This window comes from Triticum aestivum, chromosome 6B (assembly GCF_018294505.1).
Source record: "Triticum aestivum cultivar Chinese Spring chromosome 6B, IWGSC CS RefSeq v2.1, whole genome shotgun sequence".
NCBI classification, from domain to species: domain Eukaryota; kingdom Viridiplantae; phylum Streptophyta; class Magnoliopsida; order Poales; family Poaceae; genus Triticum; species Triticum aestivum.
Genome location: NC_057810.1, coordinates 64,192,899 through 64,215,969, shown reverse-complemented (window position 1 = coordinate 64,215,969; position 23,071 = coordinate 64,192,899). Strand labels below are relative to the sequence as shown.

Genomic DNA, 23,071 nt, shown 5'->3' with positions numbered 1-23,071 from the left:
TTTTGCAAAGTGCTTCCCAATTTTGGCAACCAAAATGGGTTACGCTTTGAGCATTGCACAGATTTACTTCAAAATCCATCTCATGATGGGTCCTTCGGTGTATTTTCTTTGTTTCGAAATTTTCATGGTCTTCAAAACCCATCCTCTCCAAGACATAGCGTCTTGCATGGCATGGGATAAGCTAGTTGAATTGTAAAATATGAAAATTAGACGTTGAAATAGTTGAAGTCATGCTTAATTACGAAAAAAATACTTGTCGTTGTTGCGTACCGTTTGACAATCGAAGGTCTCCTCGAGCTTAATGGTGAAGCGCCGATCTTCGTCCAGCCGAACGAACCTGTCGCACATACCTCGATCGTTGTGGCACCAGCTACACTCCCCCGGGAGACTGTCGTCGTCCGAGTACGACATTTCCTACATTCATAATTCAAAGATTAAACTTGTACATATTCTAGCACAAGTCATGTCAGAATTCACGAAAAAAATCCGGCATGACCTTTGCTAAAAAAGAACATATCGAGCGCCTGAAATTTGCCGGAACGGAAATTAATCAACACTCCGGCAAAACATAGGCCACTCGGAGATGTAAACTGAACATGAGCGGCCACTTGGGCAACCACATATCCTATTTGGGCAACAACACAAGATATACAAGGATATTTGGCTGGTCTCACCTCGATGTCGGAGGGGGTCGGTGACTGGGATGACGGCGGGGATGTCGGAGGGGGTCGGTGACGGGGACGATGGTGGTCACCTGAAACCATATAAGTTATCACTAATACATCCCGAATAATTGCTTAAACTAAAAAATAACAACAAATATGTCATGTTCAACTAGTTTTATTAATTCAACTAGTTCTTACTAAATATAGACTTACTATAAATAGAAAAAAAACTAGTTCTTTCTAAAAATAAAGTAGTTCAACTAGTTATATTAATTATCTTACTAAAAATACATTAGTTCTATCAATTCAACTAGTTCAACTATTTTATTAATTTACTTACTAAACTAGTTCAACTACAACTAAAGTAGTTCAACTACAACAACTACTACTAAAAATCTAGTACTAACTAAGCAACATCTAGTACTAGCTATGAACCCTAAATTAACATCTACTACTACTAAATCTAGTACTAACTAGTGGCAGGAGGTGGGGGCGACGGAGAGGTAGCTAGGGGCGGCGAGGTCGAGGGCGGTGGGAGGAGGGCTGCCGGCGGAGAAGGGAGGAGGGGCGGCCGCATGCGGAGGGAGGAGGGGCGGCCGCAGGCGGAGGGAGGAGGGCGGCGGCGGAGGAGGGAGGGGCGGCCGCAGGCGGAGGGAGGAGGGAGGAGGAGGGAGGAGGGACGGAAGGAGGGGAGTACCTCGGCGGCGGACGGACGAAGGCGGCGGCGGCGGCGACGACGCACGACGAAGGTTATCGGCACGCGGGCGAGAGTGAGAGTGTGAGTGAGGGCCGGTCGTGCGCGTGGGGATAAGGTAGGGATAGTTGTAGCGCGTTTGCCAAAACGCGCTACAGCTAATCTGAATAGCAGTAGCGCTTTGCATGTAAACCGCTACTGCTAAGTGTAACTATACAAAAAAATACGTCAATGCAAAAATACATTGGCCATCAATGATCTTTTTGTGTACAATCTGAATTGTCAATATGAGTCCCCTCCGGTAGGAACCGGAGACGACTCATATTGCGGCCACAAATTTTACACATAGAGTTCAGTGAAGACCAACTGGTTGTGGTAGTTTCAGAAATAACATATTTAAGGTGGTAAACACCCCGTTCACGGAGCGAGGTGGGACTAAACTTGTGGGCTGATCTTAGCAGTAGAGGTTTTCCTAGAAGCGCGCTGCTGCTAACTTCTATAGCAGCAACGCTATTCAGTACGACGCGCTACTGCTATAACTAGCGGGGGGGGGGGGGGGGGGGGGGCGATGTCATGGCAATTATAGCAGTAGCGCGGTTTGTGGTGGACGCGCTACTGCTATTTTCCTGTCAGCAGCGCGTTTTGGTTAAACGCGCTGCTGCTAAATAGTAGTAGAGTGGTATTTTGAGGAGCATTGCTGGTAAGATTCTGTGTATAGGCTTTTCCCTAGTAGTGATTGGTCACATTGCTTGCAAGGCTTATAGTGATGTGCATTACCGAGAGGGCCTAGAGATACCTCTCCGACAATCGGAGTGACAAAACCTAATCTTGAAATACGCCAACTCAACATCTACCTTTGGAGACACCTGTAGAGCTCCTTTATAATCACCCAGTTACGTTGTGACGTTTGGTAGCACACAAAGTGTTCCTTCGGTAAACTGGAGTTGCATAATCTCATAGTTGTAGGAACTTTGTATAAGTCATGAAGAAAGCAATAACAACATACTAAACGATCAAGTGCTAGGCTAACGGAATAGGTCAAGTCAATCACATCATTCTCCTAATGATGTGATCTCATTAATCAAATGACAACACATGTCTATGGTTAGGAAACATAATCATCTTTTATTAATGAGCTAGTCAAGTAGAGGCATACTAGTGACATTAAGTTTGTCTATGTATTCACACATGTATTATGTTTCCGGTTAATACAATTCTAGCATGAATAATAAACATTTATCATGATGTGAGGAAATAAATAATAACTTTATTATTGCCTCAGGGCATATTTCCTTCAGTATCTGCGTCATCATCACATGACAGTCATGAGACTTCATCCCGCTGAACCTTTTCTTGTCCATGTCTAGATATCTGCTTATCTTGCCACAGTAACCGGAACTAACTTTGACTCCGGTAAGGCACTTAAAGAATTGATTGATCTCAGCCTGACTTAAGGTGAAGCAAGAAGGGGGACAATAATCCTCTTTCTTTATTTTCTTTCCCTTCTTCTCCCATGCCTCTGTCTCCGTCTCTGTCTCGTCTGACATTTTACGGGGCGGCATGTGCAGATCTTCCCTGATTTTCAAATCTTGCAAGTCTTTTCTTGCCTTCAGCCCATCCTTGGTCTTATCCGGCATGTTCATCAGTGTTGCGAGCAAGCTCTCAAGGACATTCTTACAGATATGCATTTGATCAAGGCAATGAGGTGTATCGAGTTTGTGCCAGTACTCCAAGTCCCAGAACACAGACCTCGTCTTCCATATCGTCAGCAGCGGCTCTGGCGCCTTTTTCATCGTCTTTCCAGGCGCGGGGCACTCCTTCCAGTTTTTCAACAGCTCATCGATTTCGGCACCGCTCCGCTTACGTGGAGGTCCTCGATGCTCAGCGTGACCATTGAATAGATCTCCACGGTTTCTCCATGGGTCGTCCTGTTCAAGCCATCTTCAATGCCCCATGTACATGATTTTCCCAGACCCGCCATCTTTCCTTGATGTTAGCTGCTGAGACGTCATATCATCCATGCACCACGTGCATCCGAAATATCCATGGCACACCTGGCCTGCCACATATCCGTAACCGAGATAGTCCTGCACTGTCGTGATCAGCGCGGCTCTCATGTTGAAATACTCGTCTTTGCTGGCGTCCCATGTCTTGACTGGTGTTTTCCATAACGTGTCTAACTCCTCTTGAAGTAGCCCCAGATACAAATTAATATTATTTCCTGGTTGTTTCGGCCCTTGAATAAGCATGCTCATGTGAATGTACTTCGATTTCATGCACAACCAGGGGGGAGGTTGTACACCCATACAAACACAGACCATGTGCTAAGGTTGGTGTTCTGGTTGCCAAACGGATTCATGCCATCGGTACACACGCCGAGCACGATGTTCCTTGCATCACATTCAAAATACCGATAGAAGTTGTTCAACGCTCTCCACTGGCTTCCATCCTTCACGTGTCTCAGCTTCGGATCATCTCCATCGTCGGGCTTCTTCCTCTCCGCGTGCCAGCGCATTAGCTTTGCTTCCTTGGGATCTACAAAATACCTCTGGAGACGGGGAGTGATCGGTAAGTACCATACAACTTTCTGGGGACATTTCTTCCCGGCCTTCTTGTATCGAGAAGCATTGCACACCGGACAACTTGTTTTTTCTGCATGCTCCTTCCGATAAATTATGCAATCGTTGATGCATGCATGGTATCTAATGTGTGGCAGATCAAGAGGGCACACTATCTTCTTGGCCTCATCAACACTAGTAGGACATAGATTACCCGCGGGAAGAACATCCTTTAGGTACTTGAGATGCTCATCGAGGCTAGTGTCGGTCCATTTGTTTTTAGCCTTCGTCTTCAGGAGTTGGAGCATGAAACTCAAGCGGGTCACCTCAGGATTGCAACCATCATACAATGGAGTGTTCGAGTCTACCACCAGTTGCTCCAGCTTAGCCTCCTCTCTAGAAGCAGCTCTCTCAGTACTCGTCTCCTTGCGAAGCAATGCTTGAACATGAGGGTCCCGCACGATTGAACTTAGTACTAACGAACTCTGCTGCGTGGAGTCCATGTCGTTCTCTTCGCCTCCATGTCCGGCCCCTTCTCCGCCACCATGTCCGGCCTCTTCCCCGCCGCCATTATCGATCATCTCTTTGTCTTGCCACGTGTCATCATTGCCTGCCCCGTCGGCATCCTCAACATCGTCATCCTCATCTTCAGTTATCCACCGAGTATAGCCATCCATGAAACCAGTCATGAGCAGGTGCGCTTCGACACGACCATCGTCATAGGGGTCGAGCCAAACTATTCCTTTGCATTTTCGACACAGACATAAAACCTCTGTCAGGTTATTTTCTTTCATGTCCTGCACCGCCGACCGCAACCACCTGTTCACCATCGTTCCACTGACCATCATGAACATCTGCACGGTAATAATAAAACAAATTGATTATAAAAATGCGTGCATGCATCAAAGTCATACAAAAATTCGGCATGACCTTCCCTAAAAATAGGACATATATGGATCTAGAGTTTGCCCGGAATTCACCAAAACGGAAATAAATCGACATTTCGGCAAAACATAGGCAACTCAAAAGCACAATTTGGCGTCAACTCATGCCACACACACAATTTCCACAAACATATCACACACACATAAACATATTTCCATTTTGCAAAAGCATGAAATTTTCATCACCTCTATCTCGAGATCGAGCACACGGTGATGAGATGATGATGTAGGGAGATCAAAAGTGCCCAAAGCTCTTCTTGACAAAGATAGATCTAGTTAGGGGGCAAACATGTCACTTAACTAAATGCTACATCTACCTAGCTACCTAATTTGGGAGGAGACAACTTCAACTAGTGGAGGGGGAAGGAAAAAGAGAAAGGAGATGCATTAATGGAGATGGTGTAGCTAGGTAGGAGTAATGAAGAGAGAGAAAGGTAGGTAGAAGAGGGAGAGTAATGGGGGAGAAGTGTTGAGGAAGAAGAAGAGTGAGAGTGGGAGGTAGGGGAAAGGGAAGAGAGGAGGGGGAGGGAGGGGACGGGTGGGGAAAAGGGGGTGGGTTGGTGCGGATTAGCAGTAGCGCGGGACGTAAAACACGCTGCTGATAAGAAAGTAGCAGCAGCGCGCTTTCGGCAGAAGCGCTACTGCTAACCGGGACAAAAAGTGTGTCCCATTTGAAAATTAGCAGCAGCGACCTCAGAAAAGCGCGCTACTACTACATCCATAGCAGTAGTGCGGCTCGCGGAACCGCGCTGCTACTAAATGGAGTTTGGGGGGCACTGTCGGTCGATATTTGTAGCAGCGCGGGTAACACCAAACGCGCTACTGCTAAACTCTTGTCAGTAGCGGGTTTTACATACCCGCGCTACTGCTAATTAGCAGTAGCGCTCCTTTTTGAGCCGCGCTGCTGCTAAGATTCTGTGTATAGGCTTTTCCCTAGTAGTGATATTTTTCTTCCAAATAACCACGTATCTCAAATCTTTCTCCCCACTTTTGAGTTATTTCAACAAGCACCTTACACGCGACCTTGCAGAGCATGTAGCAGTAGAACGCAATGGCCGGATCTCTAACGATGGCAATTTTATCCATTGGTGGGTACCCACAGATACCGTACCCGCATGGGTAGGGTATGGGCATAATTTTATGTTGGGGAACGTAGCAGAAATTCAAAATTTTCCTACGTGTCACCAAGATCTATCTATGGAGAAACCAGCAACGAGGGGAACGAGAGTGCATCTACATACCCTTGTAGATCGCTAAGCAGAAGCGTTCAAGAGAACGGGGTTGAAGGAGTCGTACTCGTCGTGATCCAAATCACCGGAGATCCTAGTGCCGAACGGACGGCACCTCCGCGTTCAACACACGTACAGACCGGTGACGTTTCCTCCTTCTTGATCCAGCAAGGGGAGAGGAGAAGTTGAGGGAGAGCTCCGGCAGAACGACGGCGTGGTGGTGGAGCTTGCAGTTCTCCGGCAGAGCTTCGCCAAGCACTACTACGGAGGAGGACGTGTTGGGGAGGGAGACGGCTGCGCCAGGGGCAAGGGTGAAGCTCCCATGTGCCTCCCCACTATATATAAGGGTGGAGGGGGCTGGTTTCTTGCCCTCCAAGTCCATTGGGGCGTTGGTAAAGGTGGGAGGAAAGAAATCACATCATTTCCTTCCCCACCGATTGTTATCCCCCTTTTTTAGGGATCTTGATCTTATCCCTTCGGGATATGATCTTATTCCTTCTAAGGGGGGATCTTGATGCGCCTTGACCAGGGGTGTGGGGCCTTGCCCCCACTACCCACGTTCATTTGGGTCCCCCCATGCAGGTGGGCCCCAATCCGGAACCTTCTAGAACCTTCCCGGTACAATACCAAAAAATCCCGAACATTTTCCGGTGGCCAAAATAGGACTTCCCATATATAAATCTTTACCTCCGGACCATTCCGGAACTCCTCGTGATGTCCGGGATCTCATCCGGGACTCCGAACAACATTCGGTAACTGCACACTAATTCCCATAACAACTCTAGCGTCACCGAACCTTAAGTGTGTAGACCCTACGGGTTCGGGAACCATGTAGACATGACCAAGACAACTCTTCGGCCAATAACCAACAGCGGGATCTGGATACCCATGTTGGCTCCCACATGTTCCACGATGATCTCATCGTATGAAGCACGATGTCAAGGACTCAATCAATCCCGTATACAATTCCCTTTGTCTAGCGGTATAGTACTTGCCCGAGATTCGATCATCGGTATCCCGATACCTTATTCAATCTTGTTACCGGCAAGTCTCTTTACTCGTTCCGTAACACATCATCCCATGATCAACCCCTTGGTCACATTGTGCACATTATGATGATGTCCTACCGAGTGGGCCCAGAGATACCTCTCCGTTACACGGAGTGACAAATCCCAGTCTCGATTCGTGCCAACCCAACATACACTTTCGGAGATACCTGTAGTGCACCTTTATACCCACCCAGTTATGTTGTGACGTTTGGTACACCCAAAGCATTCCTACGGTATCCGGGAGTTGCACAATCTCATGGTCTAAGGAAATGATACTTGACATTAGAAAAGCTTTAGCATACGAACTACACGATCTTTAGTGCTAGGCTTAGGATTGGGTCTTGTCCATCACATCATTCTCTTAATGATGTGATCCCGTTATCAATGACATCCAATGTCCATGGTCAGGAAACCGTAACCATCTATTGATCAACGAGCTAGTCAACTAGAGGCTTACTAGGGACATGGTGTTGTCTATGTATCCACACATGTATCTGAGTTTCCTATCAATACAATTATAGCATGGATAATAACAATTATCATGAACAAGGAAATATAATAATAACTAATTTATTATTGCCTCTAGGGCATATTTCCAACAGTCTCCCACTTGCACTAGAGTCAATAATCTAGTTCACATCGCCATGTGATTAACACTTACAGGTCACATCGCCATGTGACCAACATCCAAAGAGTTTACTAGTGGCATTAAACTAGTTCACATCATCATGTGATTAATACTCAATGAGTTCTGGGGTTTGATCATGTTTTGCTTGTGAGAGAGGTTTTAGTCAACGGGTCTGCAACATTCATATCCGTATGTACTTCGCAAATCTCTAGGTCATATTGTAAATGTTGCTTCCATGCTCTACTTGGAGCTATTCCAAATGGTTGTTCCACTATACGTATCCGTTTTGCTACTCAGAGTCATTCGGATAGGTGTTAAAGCTTGCATCGACGTAACCCTTTACGTCGAACTCTTTATCACCTCCATAATCGAGAAACATATCCTTATTCCTCTAAGGATAATTTTGACCGCTATCTGGTGCCACTCCTTGATCACCTTTGTACCCTCTTGCCAGATATGTAGCAAGGCACACATCAGGTGCGGCACACAGCATAGCATACTGTAGAGCCTACGTCTAAAGCATAGGGGACGACCTTTGTCCTTTCTCTCTTTTCTGCCGTGGTCGAGCTTTAAGTCTTTGCTACATACCTTACATCTCAGGCAAGAATTCCTTCTTTGACTGATCCATCTTGAACACCTTCAAGATCATGTCCAGGTATATGCTCATTTGAAAGTACCATTAAGCGTTTTTGATCTATCCCTATAGATCTTGATCCTCAATGTTCAAGTAGCTTAATCCAGGTTTTTCACTTGAAAAACACTTTTCAAATAACCCTATATGCTTTCTAGAAATTCTACATCATTTCTGATCAACAATATGTCAACAACATATACTCATCAGAAATTCTATAGTGCTCCCACTCACTTCTTTGGAAATACAAGTTTCTCATAAACCTTGTATAAACCCAAAATCTTTGATCATCTCATCAAAGCGTATATTCCAACTCTGAAATGCTTGCTCTAGTCCATGGAAGGATCACTGGAGCTAGCATACCTTTTAGCATCCTTAGGATCGACAAAACCTTTCTGATTGTATCACATACAACCTTTCCTTACGAAAACTGGTAAAGAAACTCGTTTTTGACATCCATCTACCAGATTTCATAAATGCAGCTAATGCTAACATGATTCGGACAGACTTAAGCTTCGCTACGGATGAGAAAATCTCATCGTAGTCAACTCCTTGAACTTGTGAAAAACTCTTCGCCACAAGTCGAGCTTCATAGACGGTGACATTATCGTCCACGTCCGTCTTCTTCTTAAAGATCCATTTATCTCAATGTCTTGCCGATCATCGGGCAAGTCCACCAAAGTCCATGCTTTGTTCTGATACATGGATCCTATCTCGGATTTCATGGCTTCTAACCATTTGTCAGAATATGGGCCCACCATCGCTTCTCCATAGCTCGTAGGTTCATTGTTGTCTAGCAACATGACCTTCAAGACAGGATCATCGTACCACTCTGAAGCAGTACGCGCCCTTGTCGTCCTACGAGGTTCGGTAGTGACTTGATCCTGAAGCTTCATGATCACTATCATAAGCTTCTACTTCAATTGGTGTAGGTGCCACAGGAACAACTTCATGTGCCCAGCTACACACCAGTTGAAGTGATGGTTCAATAACCTCATCAAGTCTCCACCATCCTCCCACTCAATTCTCGAGACAAACCTTTCCTCGAGAAAGGACCCGATTCAAGAAACAATCCCTATTGCTTTCGGATCTGAATTAGGAGGTATACCCAACCATTTTGGGTATCCTATGAAGATGCATTTTATCGCTTTGGATTCGAGCTTATCAACCTGAAACTTTTTCACATAAGCGTTGCAGCCCCAAACCTTTTAAGAAACGACAACTTAGGTTTCTCCAAATGGTGTCGTCTCAACGGAATTACGTGGTACCCTATTAAAGTGAGTGTGGTTGTCTCTAATGCCTAACCCATAAACGATAGTGGTAATTCGATAAGAGACATCATGGTATGCACCATATCCAATAGGGTGCAGTTATGATGTTCGGACACACCATCACACTATGGTGTTCCAGGCGGTATTGGTTGTGAAACAATCTCCACAATGTCTTAATTGTGTGCCAAACTCGAAACTCAGATACTCATCTCTATGATCATATCATAGACAGTTTATCCTCTTGTCACAATGATCTTCAACTTCACTCTGAAATTACTTGAACCATTCAATAATTCAGACTTGTGTTTCATCAAGTAAATATACTCAACATCTACTCGAATCATCTGTGAAGTAAGAACATAACGATATTCACTGCATGCCTCAGCACTGATTGGACTGCACACATCAAAATGTGTTACTTCCAACAAGTTGCTATCTTGTTCCATCTACTGAAAACGAGGCTTTTCAGTCATCTTGCCCATGTGGTAAGATTTGCATATCTCAAGTGATTCAAAATCAAGTGAGTCCAAACGATCCATCTGCATGGAGTTTCTTCATGCGTATACACCAATAGACATGGTTCGCATGTCTCAAACTTTTCAAAAACGAGTGAGTCCAAAGATCCATCAACATGGAGCTTCTTCATGCGTTTTATACCAATATGACTTACATGGCAGTGCCACAAGTAAGTGGTACTATCATTACTATCTTATATCTTTTGGCATGAAAATGTGTATCACTACGATCGAGATTCAATAAACCATTCCTTTAGGTGCAAGACCATTGAAGGTATTATTCAAATAAATAGAGTAACCATTATTTTCCTTAAATGAATAACCATATTGCGATAGACATAATCCAATCATGTCTATGCTCAACGCAAACACCAAATGACAATTATTCAGGTTTAATACTAATCTTGATGGTAGAGGGAGCGTGCGATGTTTGATCACGTCAAACTTGGAAACACTTCCAACACATATCGTCAGCTCACCTTTAGCTAGTCTCCGTTTATTCCGTAGCTCTTTTATTTCGAGTTACTAACACTTAGCAACTGAACCGGTATCTTAATACCCTGGTGCTACTAGGAGTACTAGTAAAGTACACATTAACATAATGTATATCCAATATACTTCCATCGACCTTGCCAGCCTTCTCATCTACCAAGTATCTAGGGTAATTCTGCTCCAGTGGCTGTTCCCCTTATTAAAGAAGCACTTAGTCTCGGGTTTGGGTTCAACCTTGGGTTTCTTAACTAGAGCAGCAACTGATTTGCCGTTTCATGAAGTATCCCTTCTTGCCCTTGCCCTTCTTGAAACTAGTGGTTTCACCAACCATCAACAATTGATGCTCCTTCTTGATTTCTACTTTCGCGGTGTCAAACATCGCGAATACCTCAAGGATCATCATATCTATCCCTGATATGTTATAGTTCATCACGAAGCTCTAGCAGCTTGGTGGCAATGACTTTGGAGAAACATCACTATCTCATCTGGAAGATCAACTCCCACTTGATTCAAGTGATTGTTGCACTCAGACAATCTGAGCACAAACTCAACGATTGAGCTTTTCTCCCTTAGTTTGCAGGCTAAGAAAAAAAACATCGGAGGTCTTATACCTCTTGACGTGGGCACGAGCCTGAAATCCCAATTTTAGCCCTCAAAACATCTCATATGTTCCGTGATGTTTCGAAAACGTCTTTGGTGCCTCAACTCTAAACCGTTTAACTGAACTATCACGTAGTTATCAAAATGTGTATGTCCGATGTTCGCAACATCCACAAACGACGTTTGGGGTTCAGCACACTGAGCGGTGCATTAAGGACATAAGCTTTCTACTGTCCGCATAATCGCTACGGTCAACTTTCAACTATATTTTCTTTAGGAACATATCTAAACAATGGAACTAAAGCGTGATCTTACGACATAATTTGCAAAGATCTTTTTGACTATGTTCAGGATAATTAAGTTCATCTTATGAACTCCCAGTCAGATAGACATCCCTCTAGTCATCTAAGTGATTACATGATCCGAGTCAACTAGGCCGTGTCCGATCATCACGTGAGACGGACTAGTCATCATCGGTGAACATCTTCATGTTGATCGTATCTACTATACGACTCATGCTCGACCTTTCGGTCTCTTGTGTTCCGAGGCCATGTATGTACATGCTAGGCTCGTCAAGTCAACCTAAGTGTTTCACGTGTGCAAATATGGCTTACACCCGTTGTATGTGAACGTAAGAATCTATCACACCCGATCATCACGTGGTACTTCGAAACGACGAACTTTCGCAACGGTGCACAGTTAGGGGGAACACTTTCTTGAAATTTTAATGAGGGATCATCTTATTTACTACCGTCGTTCTAAGCAAATAAGATGCAAAAACATGATAAACATCACATGCAATCAAATAGTGACATGATATGGCCAATATCATTTTGCTCCTTTTGATCTCCATCTTTGGGGCTCCATGATCATCATCGTCATCGGCATGACACCATGATCTCCATCATCGTGTCTCCATGAAGTTGTCTCGCCAACTTATTACTTCTACTACTATGGCTACCGGTTAGCAATAAAGTAAAGTAATTACATGGCGTTGTTCAATGACATGCATGTCATACAATAAATAAAGACAACTCCTATGGCTCCTGCCGGTTGTCATACTCATCCACATGCAAGTCGTGATTCCTATTACAAGAACATGATCAATCTCATACATCACATATCAATCATCACATTCTTCTTGGCCATATCACATCACATAGCATACCCTGCAAAAACAAGTTAGACGTCCTCTAATTGTTGTTTGCATGTTTTACGTGGCTGCTATGGGTTTCTAGCAAGAACGTTTCTTACCTACGCAAAAGCCACAACGTGATATGCCAATTGCTATTTACCCTTCATAAGGACCCTTTTCATCGAATCCGTTCCGACTAAAGTGGGAGAGACTAGCACCCGCTAGCCACCTTATGCACCAAGTGCATGTCAGTCGGTGGAACCTGTCTCACGTAAGAGTACGTGTAAGGTCGGTTCGGGCCGCTTCATCCCACAATACCGTCGAAACAAGATTGGACTAGTAACGGTAAGCATATTGAACAAAATCAACGCCCACAACTACTTTGTGTTCTACTCGTGCAAAGAACCTATGCAATAGACCTAGCTCATGATGCCACTGTTGGGGAACGTAGTAGAAATTCAAAATTTTCCTATGTGTCACCAAGATCTATCTATGGAGAAACCAGCAACGAGGGGAAGGAGAGTGCATCTACATACCCTTGTAGATCGCTAAGCGGAAGCGTTCAAAAGAACGGGGTTGAAGGAGTCGTACTCGTCGTGATCCAAATCACCGGAGATCCTAGTGCCGAACGGACGACACCTCCGCGTTCAACACACGTACAGCCCGGTGACGTCTCCTCCTTCTTGATCCAGCAAGGGGAGAGGAGAAGTTGAGGGAGAGCTCCGGCAACACGACGGCGTGGTGGTGGAGCTTGCAGTTCTCCGGCAGGGCTTCGCCAAGCACTACTACGGATGAGGAGGTGTTGGGGAGGGAGAGGGCTGCGCCAGGGGCAAGGGTGAAGCTCCCATGCGCCTCCCCACTATATATAGGGGTGGAGGGGGCTGGTTTCTTGCCCTCCAAGTCCATTGGGGCGTTGGCAAAGGTGGGAGGAAAGAAATCACATCATTTCCGTCCCCACCGATTGTTATCCCCCTTTTTTAGGGATCTTGATCTTATCCCTTCGGGATATGATCTTATTCCTTCTAAGGGGGGATCTTGATGCGCCTTGACCAGGGGTGTGGGGCCTTGCCCCCACTACCCATGTTCATGTGGCTCCCCCCATGCAGGTGGGACCCAATCCGGAACCTTCTAGAACCTTCCCGGTACAATACCGAAAAATCCCGAACATTTTCCGGTGGCCAAATAGGACTTCCCATATATAAATCTTTACCTCCGGACCATTCCGGAACTCCTCGTGACGTCCGGGATCTCATCCAGGACTCCGAACAACATTCGGTAACTGCACACTAATTCCCATAACAACTCTAGCGTCACCGAACCTTAAGTGTGTAGACCCTACGGATTCGAGAACCATGCAGACATGACCGAGACAACTCTCCGGCCAATAACCAACAGCGGGATCTGGATACCCATGTTGGCTCCCACATGTTCCACGATGATCTCATCGTATGAACCACGATGTCAAGGACTCAATCAATCCCGTATACAATTCCCTTTGTCTAGCGGTATAGTACTTGCCCGAGATTCGATCGTCGGTATCCCGATACCTTGTTCAATCTCGTTACCGGCAAGTCTCTTTACTCGTTCCGTAACACATCATCCCGTGATCAACCCCTTGGTCACATTGTGCACATTATGATGATGTCCTACCGAGTGGGCTTTGAGATACCTCTCCGTTACACGGAGTGACAAATCCCAGTCTCGATTCGTGCCAAACCAACAGACACTTTCGGAGATACCTGTAGTGCACCTTTATACCCACCCAGTTACGTTGTGACGTTTGGTACACCCAAAACATTCCTATGGTATCCGGGAGTTGCACAATCTCATGGTCTAAGGAAATGATACTTGACATTAGAAAAGCTTTAGCATACGAACTACACGATCTTTAGTGCTAGGCTTAGGATTGGGTCTTGTCCATCACATCATTGTCCTAATGATGTGATCCCGTTATCAACGACATCCAATGTCCATGGTCAGGAAACCGTAACCATCTATTGATCAACGAGCTAGTCAACTAGAGGCTTACTAGGGACATGGTGTTGTCTATGTATCCACACATGTATCTGAGTTTCCTATCAATACAAGTATAGCATGGATAATAACGATTATCATGAACAAGGACATATAATAATAACTAATTTATTATTGCCTCTAGGGCATATTTCCAACATTTTATACCCGCGGGTAGTACCCATGCCCTACCCGTTGAGTCATAGGTAGGGCACTGGTATAGCCTCTTACTCATGGATATACACATACTCTATCCGTTTATACTGACATGTGAATTTTACATGTGATTCACAAAGTATACCTATGTTAAAGTTGCGTCGTGAGCTTGTGAACCTAGGTTAATGTTGTCATCAATTATCAATTTGATTTGTGATAATTGTCATGTACTCATCTATGTCTTACTGAGTTGAGACCAATGTTTTTTTGTCAAATGTTCTATAAAAGAATGAAAAATTATGAATAACTTGTGTACTATTTGATCTACCTATTGGGTATCCAATGGGTATGGGTACCCATTGGGTATTGGTACGGGTAAAGTTTCATACCCGCGGGTACGGATATGGGTAGAATTTTGTACCCATTAACTACATGGGTATAATTATGGGTATGGTATTATTCTACCCGTCTCATACCCTACCCATTGCCATCCTTTTGCACTTCTAGTTGATCGACTTTTGAGATATAACATAAAAAAGTTACATAGGACAAGAAGTGTTTTGTGGATGCGCTTAATTGTTGCGCCTCTAACTGCAGACGGAAGTATCTGTGTCATGATCGCGACAATCATGAGACTTCATCCCGCTGAACATTTATTTGTTAACCTCACATATCTGCATATACTCCCTAAGTAAGTGGAACCAGCTTTGATACCTTGAAGACACTTGAAAACTTGACTGAGCTCCTTCTCATCTAGAGTAAAGCGAGTGTGTGGTTTGGAGGGGGAGGGAGTTGTCATCCTTGAAGTTTGGATTTTTTTTTTGCACATGACCGTTTTCTCTACTCATGATATGTGTGCAACTCAGCCATAATACCGAGGTCTTCCAAGTCCTATCGTGCCTTCAACCCATCTTTTTGTTCTTTTTTTGATCTATCAAACTATGTGCCAAGCAAACTCTTGCAGACATTCTTTGTGACATCAAGACTACGAGGCGTATCGAGGACTATCCAATACGACAAGCCCCAAAAACTAGACTCCCTTTTTCATACTTTTAACAATGACTTCTCTAGGGCCTTTTCACTTCTATCCTGACTTAGGGCACTACTTCCATCGTTCAACATATGGTGGATTTTTTTTTCTTCGCTCCTTGTATGTGGCGTTAATCGGTCTTGAGTTTTACCGTCGAACAAATCTTTGCGGGTTATCCACTTAATCCTTGTGAAGCCACCTTCGATGCCCCATGAACACAACTTTGCAAGAGCTGGCTTTTGATGTCTCGTCAAAAGTTGTATCATCCATACACTTAACACATTTTGCAATGTCCATGGCATACTTGGGAGGAGACATATCCATAACAGAGATAGCGTTGCACCATCGTGATTAACGCAACTCTTATAGGGACATGACCCCCTTTGTTGGCATCCCAGGTATTGACCCCCTCCAGCAGCCAATGGTGTGTACATCATCCTTCAATAGCCCGAGATACAAGTTAATATTGATCTCTGGTTGTGTCGGCCCTTGAATTAACATAACCATGTGTATATATACTTCCGCTTTATGTAGAGCCATGTGGTTGTATAACCATACAAACACACGCCACGTGTTATGTGATGTGCTAATTCTAATGTTTTAAATAGCGGCCTATGGAAAATAGCGACGAACCTCCAAATCAGCTATAGCAAAGCTATAGCGGGCTATTTGTGAAGACGACCATTTAGCGGCACCCTGCTGAAAAGGCTATAGCGGGCTATAGTGAGGGTATAGCCGGCTATTTAAAACTATGGCTAATTCACAAACGAATTTAGTCCATCTGTACTCACATCCATCCCCGAGGTTCCCTGATTTTGTCGCGAATTCTTGGTATTCACACTCGTGCTTTGCATATGTCCTGCACGTATGCATAGTTTTCGCTTGTTTCATAATATAATTACGTTATTTTTCCATAGTTTTGACACCAAATTTTTATTATTTTTGTAACTAACCTATTAATTCGGTCCAAGGGCAATACTTTGTTTTCTGTAATTTTGGGGCTTTTAAGTAAAACCAATTTTCGCAAGCTCAAAAAAAAGGGGGGGATTCCCAAAAATGATTCAAGTCCAAAAGCTTACAAAGGCACATAGCTCCGCCTGGAGAGTCCTATGTGTCCCATGATGCGAGGGGTGTCCGTGTGGGCCCACGGGACTCCGCTACACCACCTCTTGGCACCTACGCCTTTACAATTGCTCGAAAAAACCAATTTTATACAGAGGTAAACAATTCACAGCCACACCTCTATGTCCCACCGCGATCCAATGCATTTTCTCATACTCTTTAAAAAACATGAGGGAATTCGTCATGGCGACCATCAACATAAACCTTGCTACTACCATAATTTGACATGAGTAGTTTTCTTTGGACTACAGGTACATGGCAGTAGCTAGATGACAATCTGTCCTTATTATTCAATATAGTGTTTAGATTTTTTTTTTTAAAATCATATCATTAAAAAAAATTGGAACTTCAAAAATATTCAAAATTTGAGAAAAATGTTTGTATTCTTTTAGAAGTTTTGCTTTATAAAAATAATTAAAAATAGAAAATTGTCAATTCTTTCAAAAAAATTGTTCAGCATTTTAAAAATTGGTTGTGTTTTCAAAAAATGTTCTCAAAATTTTAAAAATGGTTGCTTCATTAGCCCGGTCGATATAGCGCATCTGTTGCTAAGATAAATTGGCTCGCTACATACAGTACACTGGTTTTCTACAGTTCATCAGTTCGCTATGATACATCAGCAAGAAAACTCTATCGCTTTCCGGCTTGCTACAATATAATGGTACTGAGCCGGCCCATCAACACGTGCATGGTGCATGTTGCCTCCGGTCCTAGTGGGCTGACCCAGTAGTAGGTTTGTTCGTTTATTCGTTTGGTTCGTTTGTTTCTTTTTTTTGCTTTCACGTCCCAAAAAGTGTTTTAATGAGTCGGCTACTACGCTAGTGGTGAGGCTAGGCACATGACACGAGAAATTGAACTCGACGGTCCAGTGCTAATAGAAGTCGCTTACTCTCCATCTAGCGAAGGTGCCAAGAGCGCTTACGTCATATGGGAACTCTTTGAGTATGTCACACACACACACACACACACACACACACACACACACACACACATTCAACAATCAACTAACTTGAACTTTCTAAAATACCGCTGTAGCATTTAGAAAACACTAACACAATATAAAACATTTGTTCGCATAATTTTTAAAAAATGTTCATACTATTCAACAAGATGGTCGTGACAATATAATGTACTTACCATTTTCTTAAAATATAATGTACTTACCATTTTCTTAAAATGTTTGAACAAAGGAAAAAAATATTTGTGTATATTTCTAAAAATCGTTTCGTTCAAAACTAAAAACTTAAATTTAAAAAACTGTTCACACATTTCAAAAATAAGTTTGTGACAATTTTAAGAAATGATTATACAATGAATAAAAATGATCGCATTGTTTAATTTCTTTTTGTTTTGTACCATTGGAAAAATTCCCGTGAATTTGCAAAAAGTTTAAAATGTAGTCATAAAAACATTCAAACCTATATTTCAGAAAATATTTATACATTGTATGAAAGTTCTTCGTTTATTTATTTTTAAAATGTTTTGTACTATTCAAAAAAATAGTCAACATGTGTTTGCAAAATATTTAACTTGTTTTCATAAGATGTATTTGAAAAATGTTTATCCTGTATTTGATACAGAGAAAAACAAAAAAAAACTGCAAGAAAGGTTCTAAAACCCAATCTGTAGAACCACACCAAAATGGGTTTAATGGACTGGCTCACTAAGATGTGAGCACCCCGAGCGCCAGAGGTGAGTACATGCTATCCTTAGAAACTTAGACGAGATCAAAATTGGGCAGCAGATCAACTGGTTGTATATAGTCGTTGGGAACATGCCACCGAGGTGTGACTAGGTGACACACCTCCATGTATTGAGGAATTATTGCCTCTTTGATTGTAACCCAATAAATATGGAATAAAACTCCCTTTTCATCGCAAAAAATATTTTTTTGAGAGAAATAATAACAGAGATATAGTCTTTGTGAATGGCGCTGTTATATTGGGCAGAGCGAGCGAGCAATCCCTGTTGGGCCACCGTCCAACGGAGTGTCATAATTACAAGCAGACGCCAATGGTGGTATAGTGTTCAACACGTGCGCCGCCAACGTATGTTCTATTCTAGACCAGCCCATGTATGCAATAGGAAGGTATAGCTAACTGGATGGCACTAAATTTGAACTAAAACTACGACAAGAAATTGAATGGAGGGAGTAGCTGAGTCCATACACCAAGAAAAAAACCTGAGCACCAGATGCGAGCGGCCAAGCATGAGTGAGTCTCTTCACCCCAATGTTTTCATGTTTTTGTCGCATTTATAAGTACAATGTAAAATAAATAAGTTAAAAAATAGAAATCTGTGTGCTGCAATTTTTTTCACATAGATGAACCTTTTATGTAATTTATAAAGTGTATTTGATAATGTTTATGGCTTTCAAAACACATGTGTATGTTTTAAAAAATGTTCATGCAGATTTTTTTTAAAAATTTAATTAATGGTCATGCATTTCTTTATTTATTATTAAAGTAACCTGATAAATGTTTCATGTATTTTATATAGTATCATTTAAAAAATGTTTGCTCATTCTGAAACATGTTCATGAAGTTACAAGAAAGTGTTCACATATTTTCGAGAAGTGTTCATATAATATTGAAATAAATTCACACATTAAAAATATCCAAATAGATTTAAAAAGTGTTCTTGTAATTTATATTCAGTTGTTTAAGTGCTATTGTAAATCTAAAAAGTGTTTGCATGTTTAAAATAAATGTTCTTAATTTCTAGAAGTGTTTACACATTTGAATAAATGTTCTTATAATTCTTAAAAGTTATTCATGTAGTTATTAAAAATGTTGATGTGTTGAAAAAATATTTATGTTTTAAAAGTGACGGGTCATTTGAAAAGTTCTCATAAAGTATTCACCTATTTTAGAAAACATGTATGTGCCATTTTAAGAATGGTTCACGTTTTATTCAAAAAAACATGTATTTTGAAAAACATTGTTATATTTAGAAAAGTACTAAAATCCGAGACAAAACAAAAATAAGAGAAAGTCGACGAAAAACTAAAAAAAGGAAAACTTCAAAGGAAGACAAATGGGGAAAATAATAGAGACAACAGAGGAAAAATGAAAAATGAAACAATAAAATGGAAGTCTGCAGAAGAAACATGTAACAAACAGAAAAATATAGTGGAAAAACCATATAAATCCACGAAAACAGCATGAAAATCAAGAGAAGCATACACAAAAACTATATCCTTAGCACAAGACCTTCCCTGGACTCGGTACTAGTTTTGTTGGAAGCGATTGAGCGGAGAATGGGTTGTAATAGAATCGATGTGTTCAATTCCAGGTTTTTTTGCCTGAGATTTGTACCTGTTGTATTTTCATGGAGGTAACCAATTTTACTTTCAGAAAATATATTTTTGTTATGCCGCTAAGGACAGGGCCATTACTCATCTAACTAACCAAAAGACTGCTCGTCTTGTCCATGAGAAATGGAACAAGCAACAAAGGCTAGGCTATGCCGGTGGGCGAGCAGCTACTCCTTGGCGGCGACCTTCTTCTTGGGGGACTTGGTGGTGGTCTTCTTCTTGGGCGACTTGGCTTCCTTCTCGGCGGCGGCCGGGGACTTCTTGGGGAGCAGCACGGAGTTGATGTTGGGGATCACGCCGCCGTGGGCGATGGTCACGCCGGCGAGCAGCCTGCCGAGCTCCTGGTCGTTGCGGACGGCGAGCAGCAGGTGGCGCGGGATGATGCGGGTCTTCTTGTTGTCCTTGGCCGCGTTGCCGGCAAGCTCCAGGACCTGAGATTCAAAAACGAAATCTGTCAGTTATCCGTCGAGCACGGAAAGAACAGGAGTGCGCAAGAAAGGACGGGAAACATAGGTGCGTACCTCAGCGGCGAGGTACTCGAGGACGGCGGCGAGGTAGACGGGGGCGCCGGAGCCGACGCGCTGGGCGTAGCGGCCCTTCTTGAGGTGGCGCCCGATGCGGCCGACGGGGAACTGGAGCCCGGCCTTCACGGAGCGGGTCACCGCCTTCTTCCTGTCGCCGCCCTTCCTTCCGGCCATCTTGCTTGCTGCTTCTCCGGCGAGCTGGAAACTACTCGAGATGTTTGGGTGTGTGCGGCGCTGGATCGGAGTGCTCTGAGTTTGTGTGTTGGAACGGCCGCGAGGGCGCGGATTTTATTGGAGGCGGGCAGGGGGAGTGATCCGCGTGACGTGCTGCGAGCGCCGTTGGATCCGAGGGGAGCGTGGCGGGCAGGGGGGAGTGATCCGTGGGAGCCCCAGATGAACCAATCAGAGAGCTGAGATTTGCAATACCTGGAATTGAAATTGAGTTCAAAACCAAAAATCTGCCTATGTATTGAAATGGGCATTAATTCCTTTTCTTTTGATATTAAATGGGCTTCAATTCTGATTTTGTTGTTTGGCCGTATATTGAATTGCTACTCGGGATTAAGTGGCTATCAATACCAATTTTTATTTAGAATAGCTAATTCTATGTGCATTGCAAGAGGGGCATACATTTTTGTGTGGTTCACATCAACTATGTCTATCTTCCACCCATATGAAGATATGGTATGAATTATATCGAAAAGAAAGTGTGACTTTTGAAGAACTCGTGATGAATAACGGTATTAAGAAATCAGTGGTTAAATACTCCGATAACCAATTTCCTTAAGTATACTTTATCACTACTAGGGAAATGCTTATAGGTAGGACATCAGTAGTAGCGCTGGAAAATAACAAGCATTGCTACTAATTAGCAGTAGCGCTGCTCTCGGGCAACCCTACAAGTAATGATTTAGCAGTAGCGCTGGAAATGAAAAAAGTGCTACTGATAAGTGGGACCCAATGAGCCCACCGACGTTGGCTGTAGTAGCAGCGCGGCCCAAAACAAAGTGTTACTGCTAAGGTTTTAGCAGTAGCACTTGCTTTGAAAACTCCTCTACTGCTAATGGGACCCACTTAGTAGTAGCGCTTCTCCTGACAAGCGTTACTACTGAGCACCATAGCAGTAGCGTTGTCTGGGAAACAACGCTACTGCTAGGTGTGGCTAATGCCACCTTTTCACCCCCTCTCCCCCTCCCCAACCCCCTCCTCCCCCATTTGCCCTCTCCCCCTCCTTTCCCCTCTCCCCTCTCTAAGTTATTTCTCCACCATTTGCCCTTCTTCTCTCTTCCTTCTAGCTCTCTTCTCTCCCCATTAACCCCCCCTTCCACCAGAACTCTCCTCCATAAATGGCCTCTCTTCTCTATCTACCTCGTTTATTTGGCTCTCCCTCCTTCCATACATATAGATCTAGCTAGCTCATCTCTCTCCCTCTTCATTAGTTCGCTAGAGTTGTCTCTCCTCTCAACAAACTAGATCTAGTTAGCTATTTAGCCATCCACACTTTCTATCGTCCCTATAGGTAGCGAAGGCCTCATCTAACCGTGTGCAATCTCTCTCGGGAGATAGGTGAGTAAAAAATTGTGCATTTCAAGAATGGGAATATGTGTGTTTGAGATATGGAGGGATTTGTGCGAGTGACATGCCCCCCGAGTTGCTTATGTTTTGCCAAAATGTCGATTTATTTCTGTTTCGGTAAATTTCAAGCAAACTCGATATGTCCTATTATTAGGCAAGGTCATGCCAAATTTTTATATGACTTTGATGCATGTAAGCATTTTGTTTATAACCCTTTTGCTTGTTATACCGTGTAGTCGGTCATGAAGGTGAGTGGATGGAAGGTGGAGCAATACTTGCAATCCGCGGTGATGGACATGTATGCAAATAATCGGACTAGGATTAGATGTCCGTGTACAAGATGCAAAGAAGGAGTCCTTTTGGACCCTTTTGATCGTGGCAGTTTGAAGGCACACCTATTGATGAATGGTTTCGTAGATGGCTATACTCAGTGGATAAGTGAAGATGATGATGAGGACATCCACATGGCAGGGAATAACGACATGGGGCTAGACGAAGAGATGACCGATCGACACGAAGATGATGGTGCCGGACATGGCAGCGGCGAAGAGTCCGGACATGGCGGTGACAGAGAAGATTCTGGACAAGGCGAAGAAGAGTCCGGACATGGCAGCGAAGAAGAGTCTGTACATGGCGGAGAAGAGGCGGCGGACTACACGCCGCAGTCTTCGACGCTACTAAGTTCAGTCGTGCACGACTCTCATGTTCGAGAGCTCCTTCGCAAGATTATGGCTAGCGACGGTGCTACTTCTAGAGGAGGCCAATCTGGCACAACTTGAAGTAGACTCGAAGACTCCATTGTATGACAGTTGCGATCCTGAGGTGACCCGCTTGAGTTTCATGCTCAAACTTCTAAAGACGAATGCGAAAAACAAATGGACAGACAAAAGCATCGATGAGCATTTGAAGTATCTACATAATAAA

General features: G+C 43.4%; 1 protein-coding gene across 1 annotated transcript; it reads right to left on the bottom strand.

Moving 5' to 3' along the window:
• Positions 1–19,980: 19,980 nt before the first annotated feature.
• On the bottom strand, positions 19,981–20,827 carry LOC123135798 (histone H2A.1-like). Its single transcript, XM_044555010.1, has 2 exons — positions 20,570–20,827; positions 19,981–20,479 (listed from the first exon to the last, which is right to left on the bottom strand). Exons 1-2 carry the CDS (start codon positions 20,744–20,746, stop codon positions 20,216–20,218), a joined length of 441 nt encoding a protein of 146 aa, XP_044410945.1. The 5' UTR covers positions 20,747–20,827; the 3' UTR covers positions 19,981–20,215.
• Positions 20,828–23,071: the final 2,244 nt, after the last annotated feature.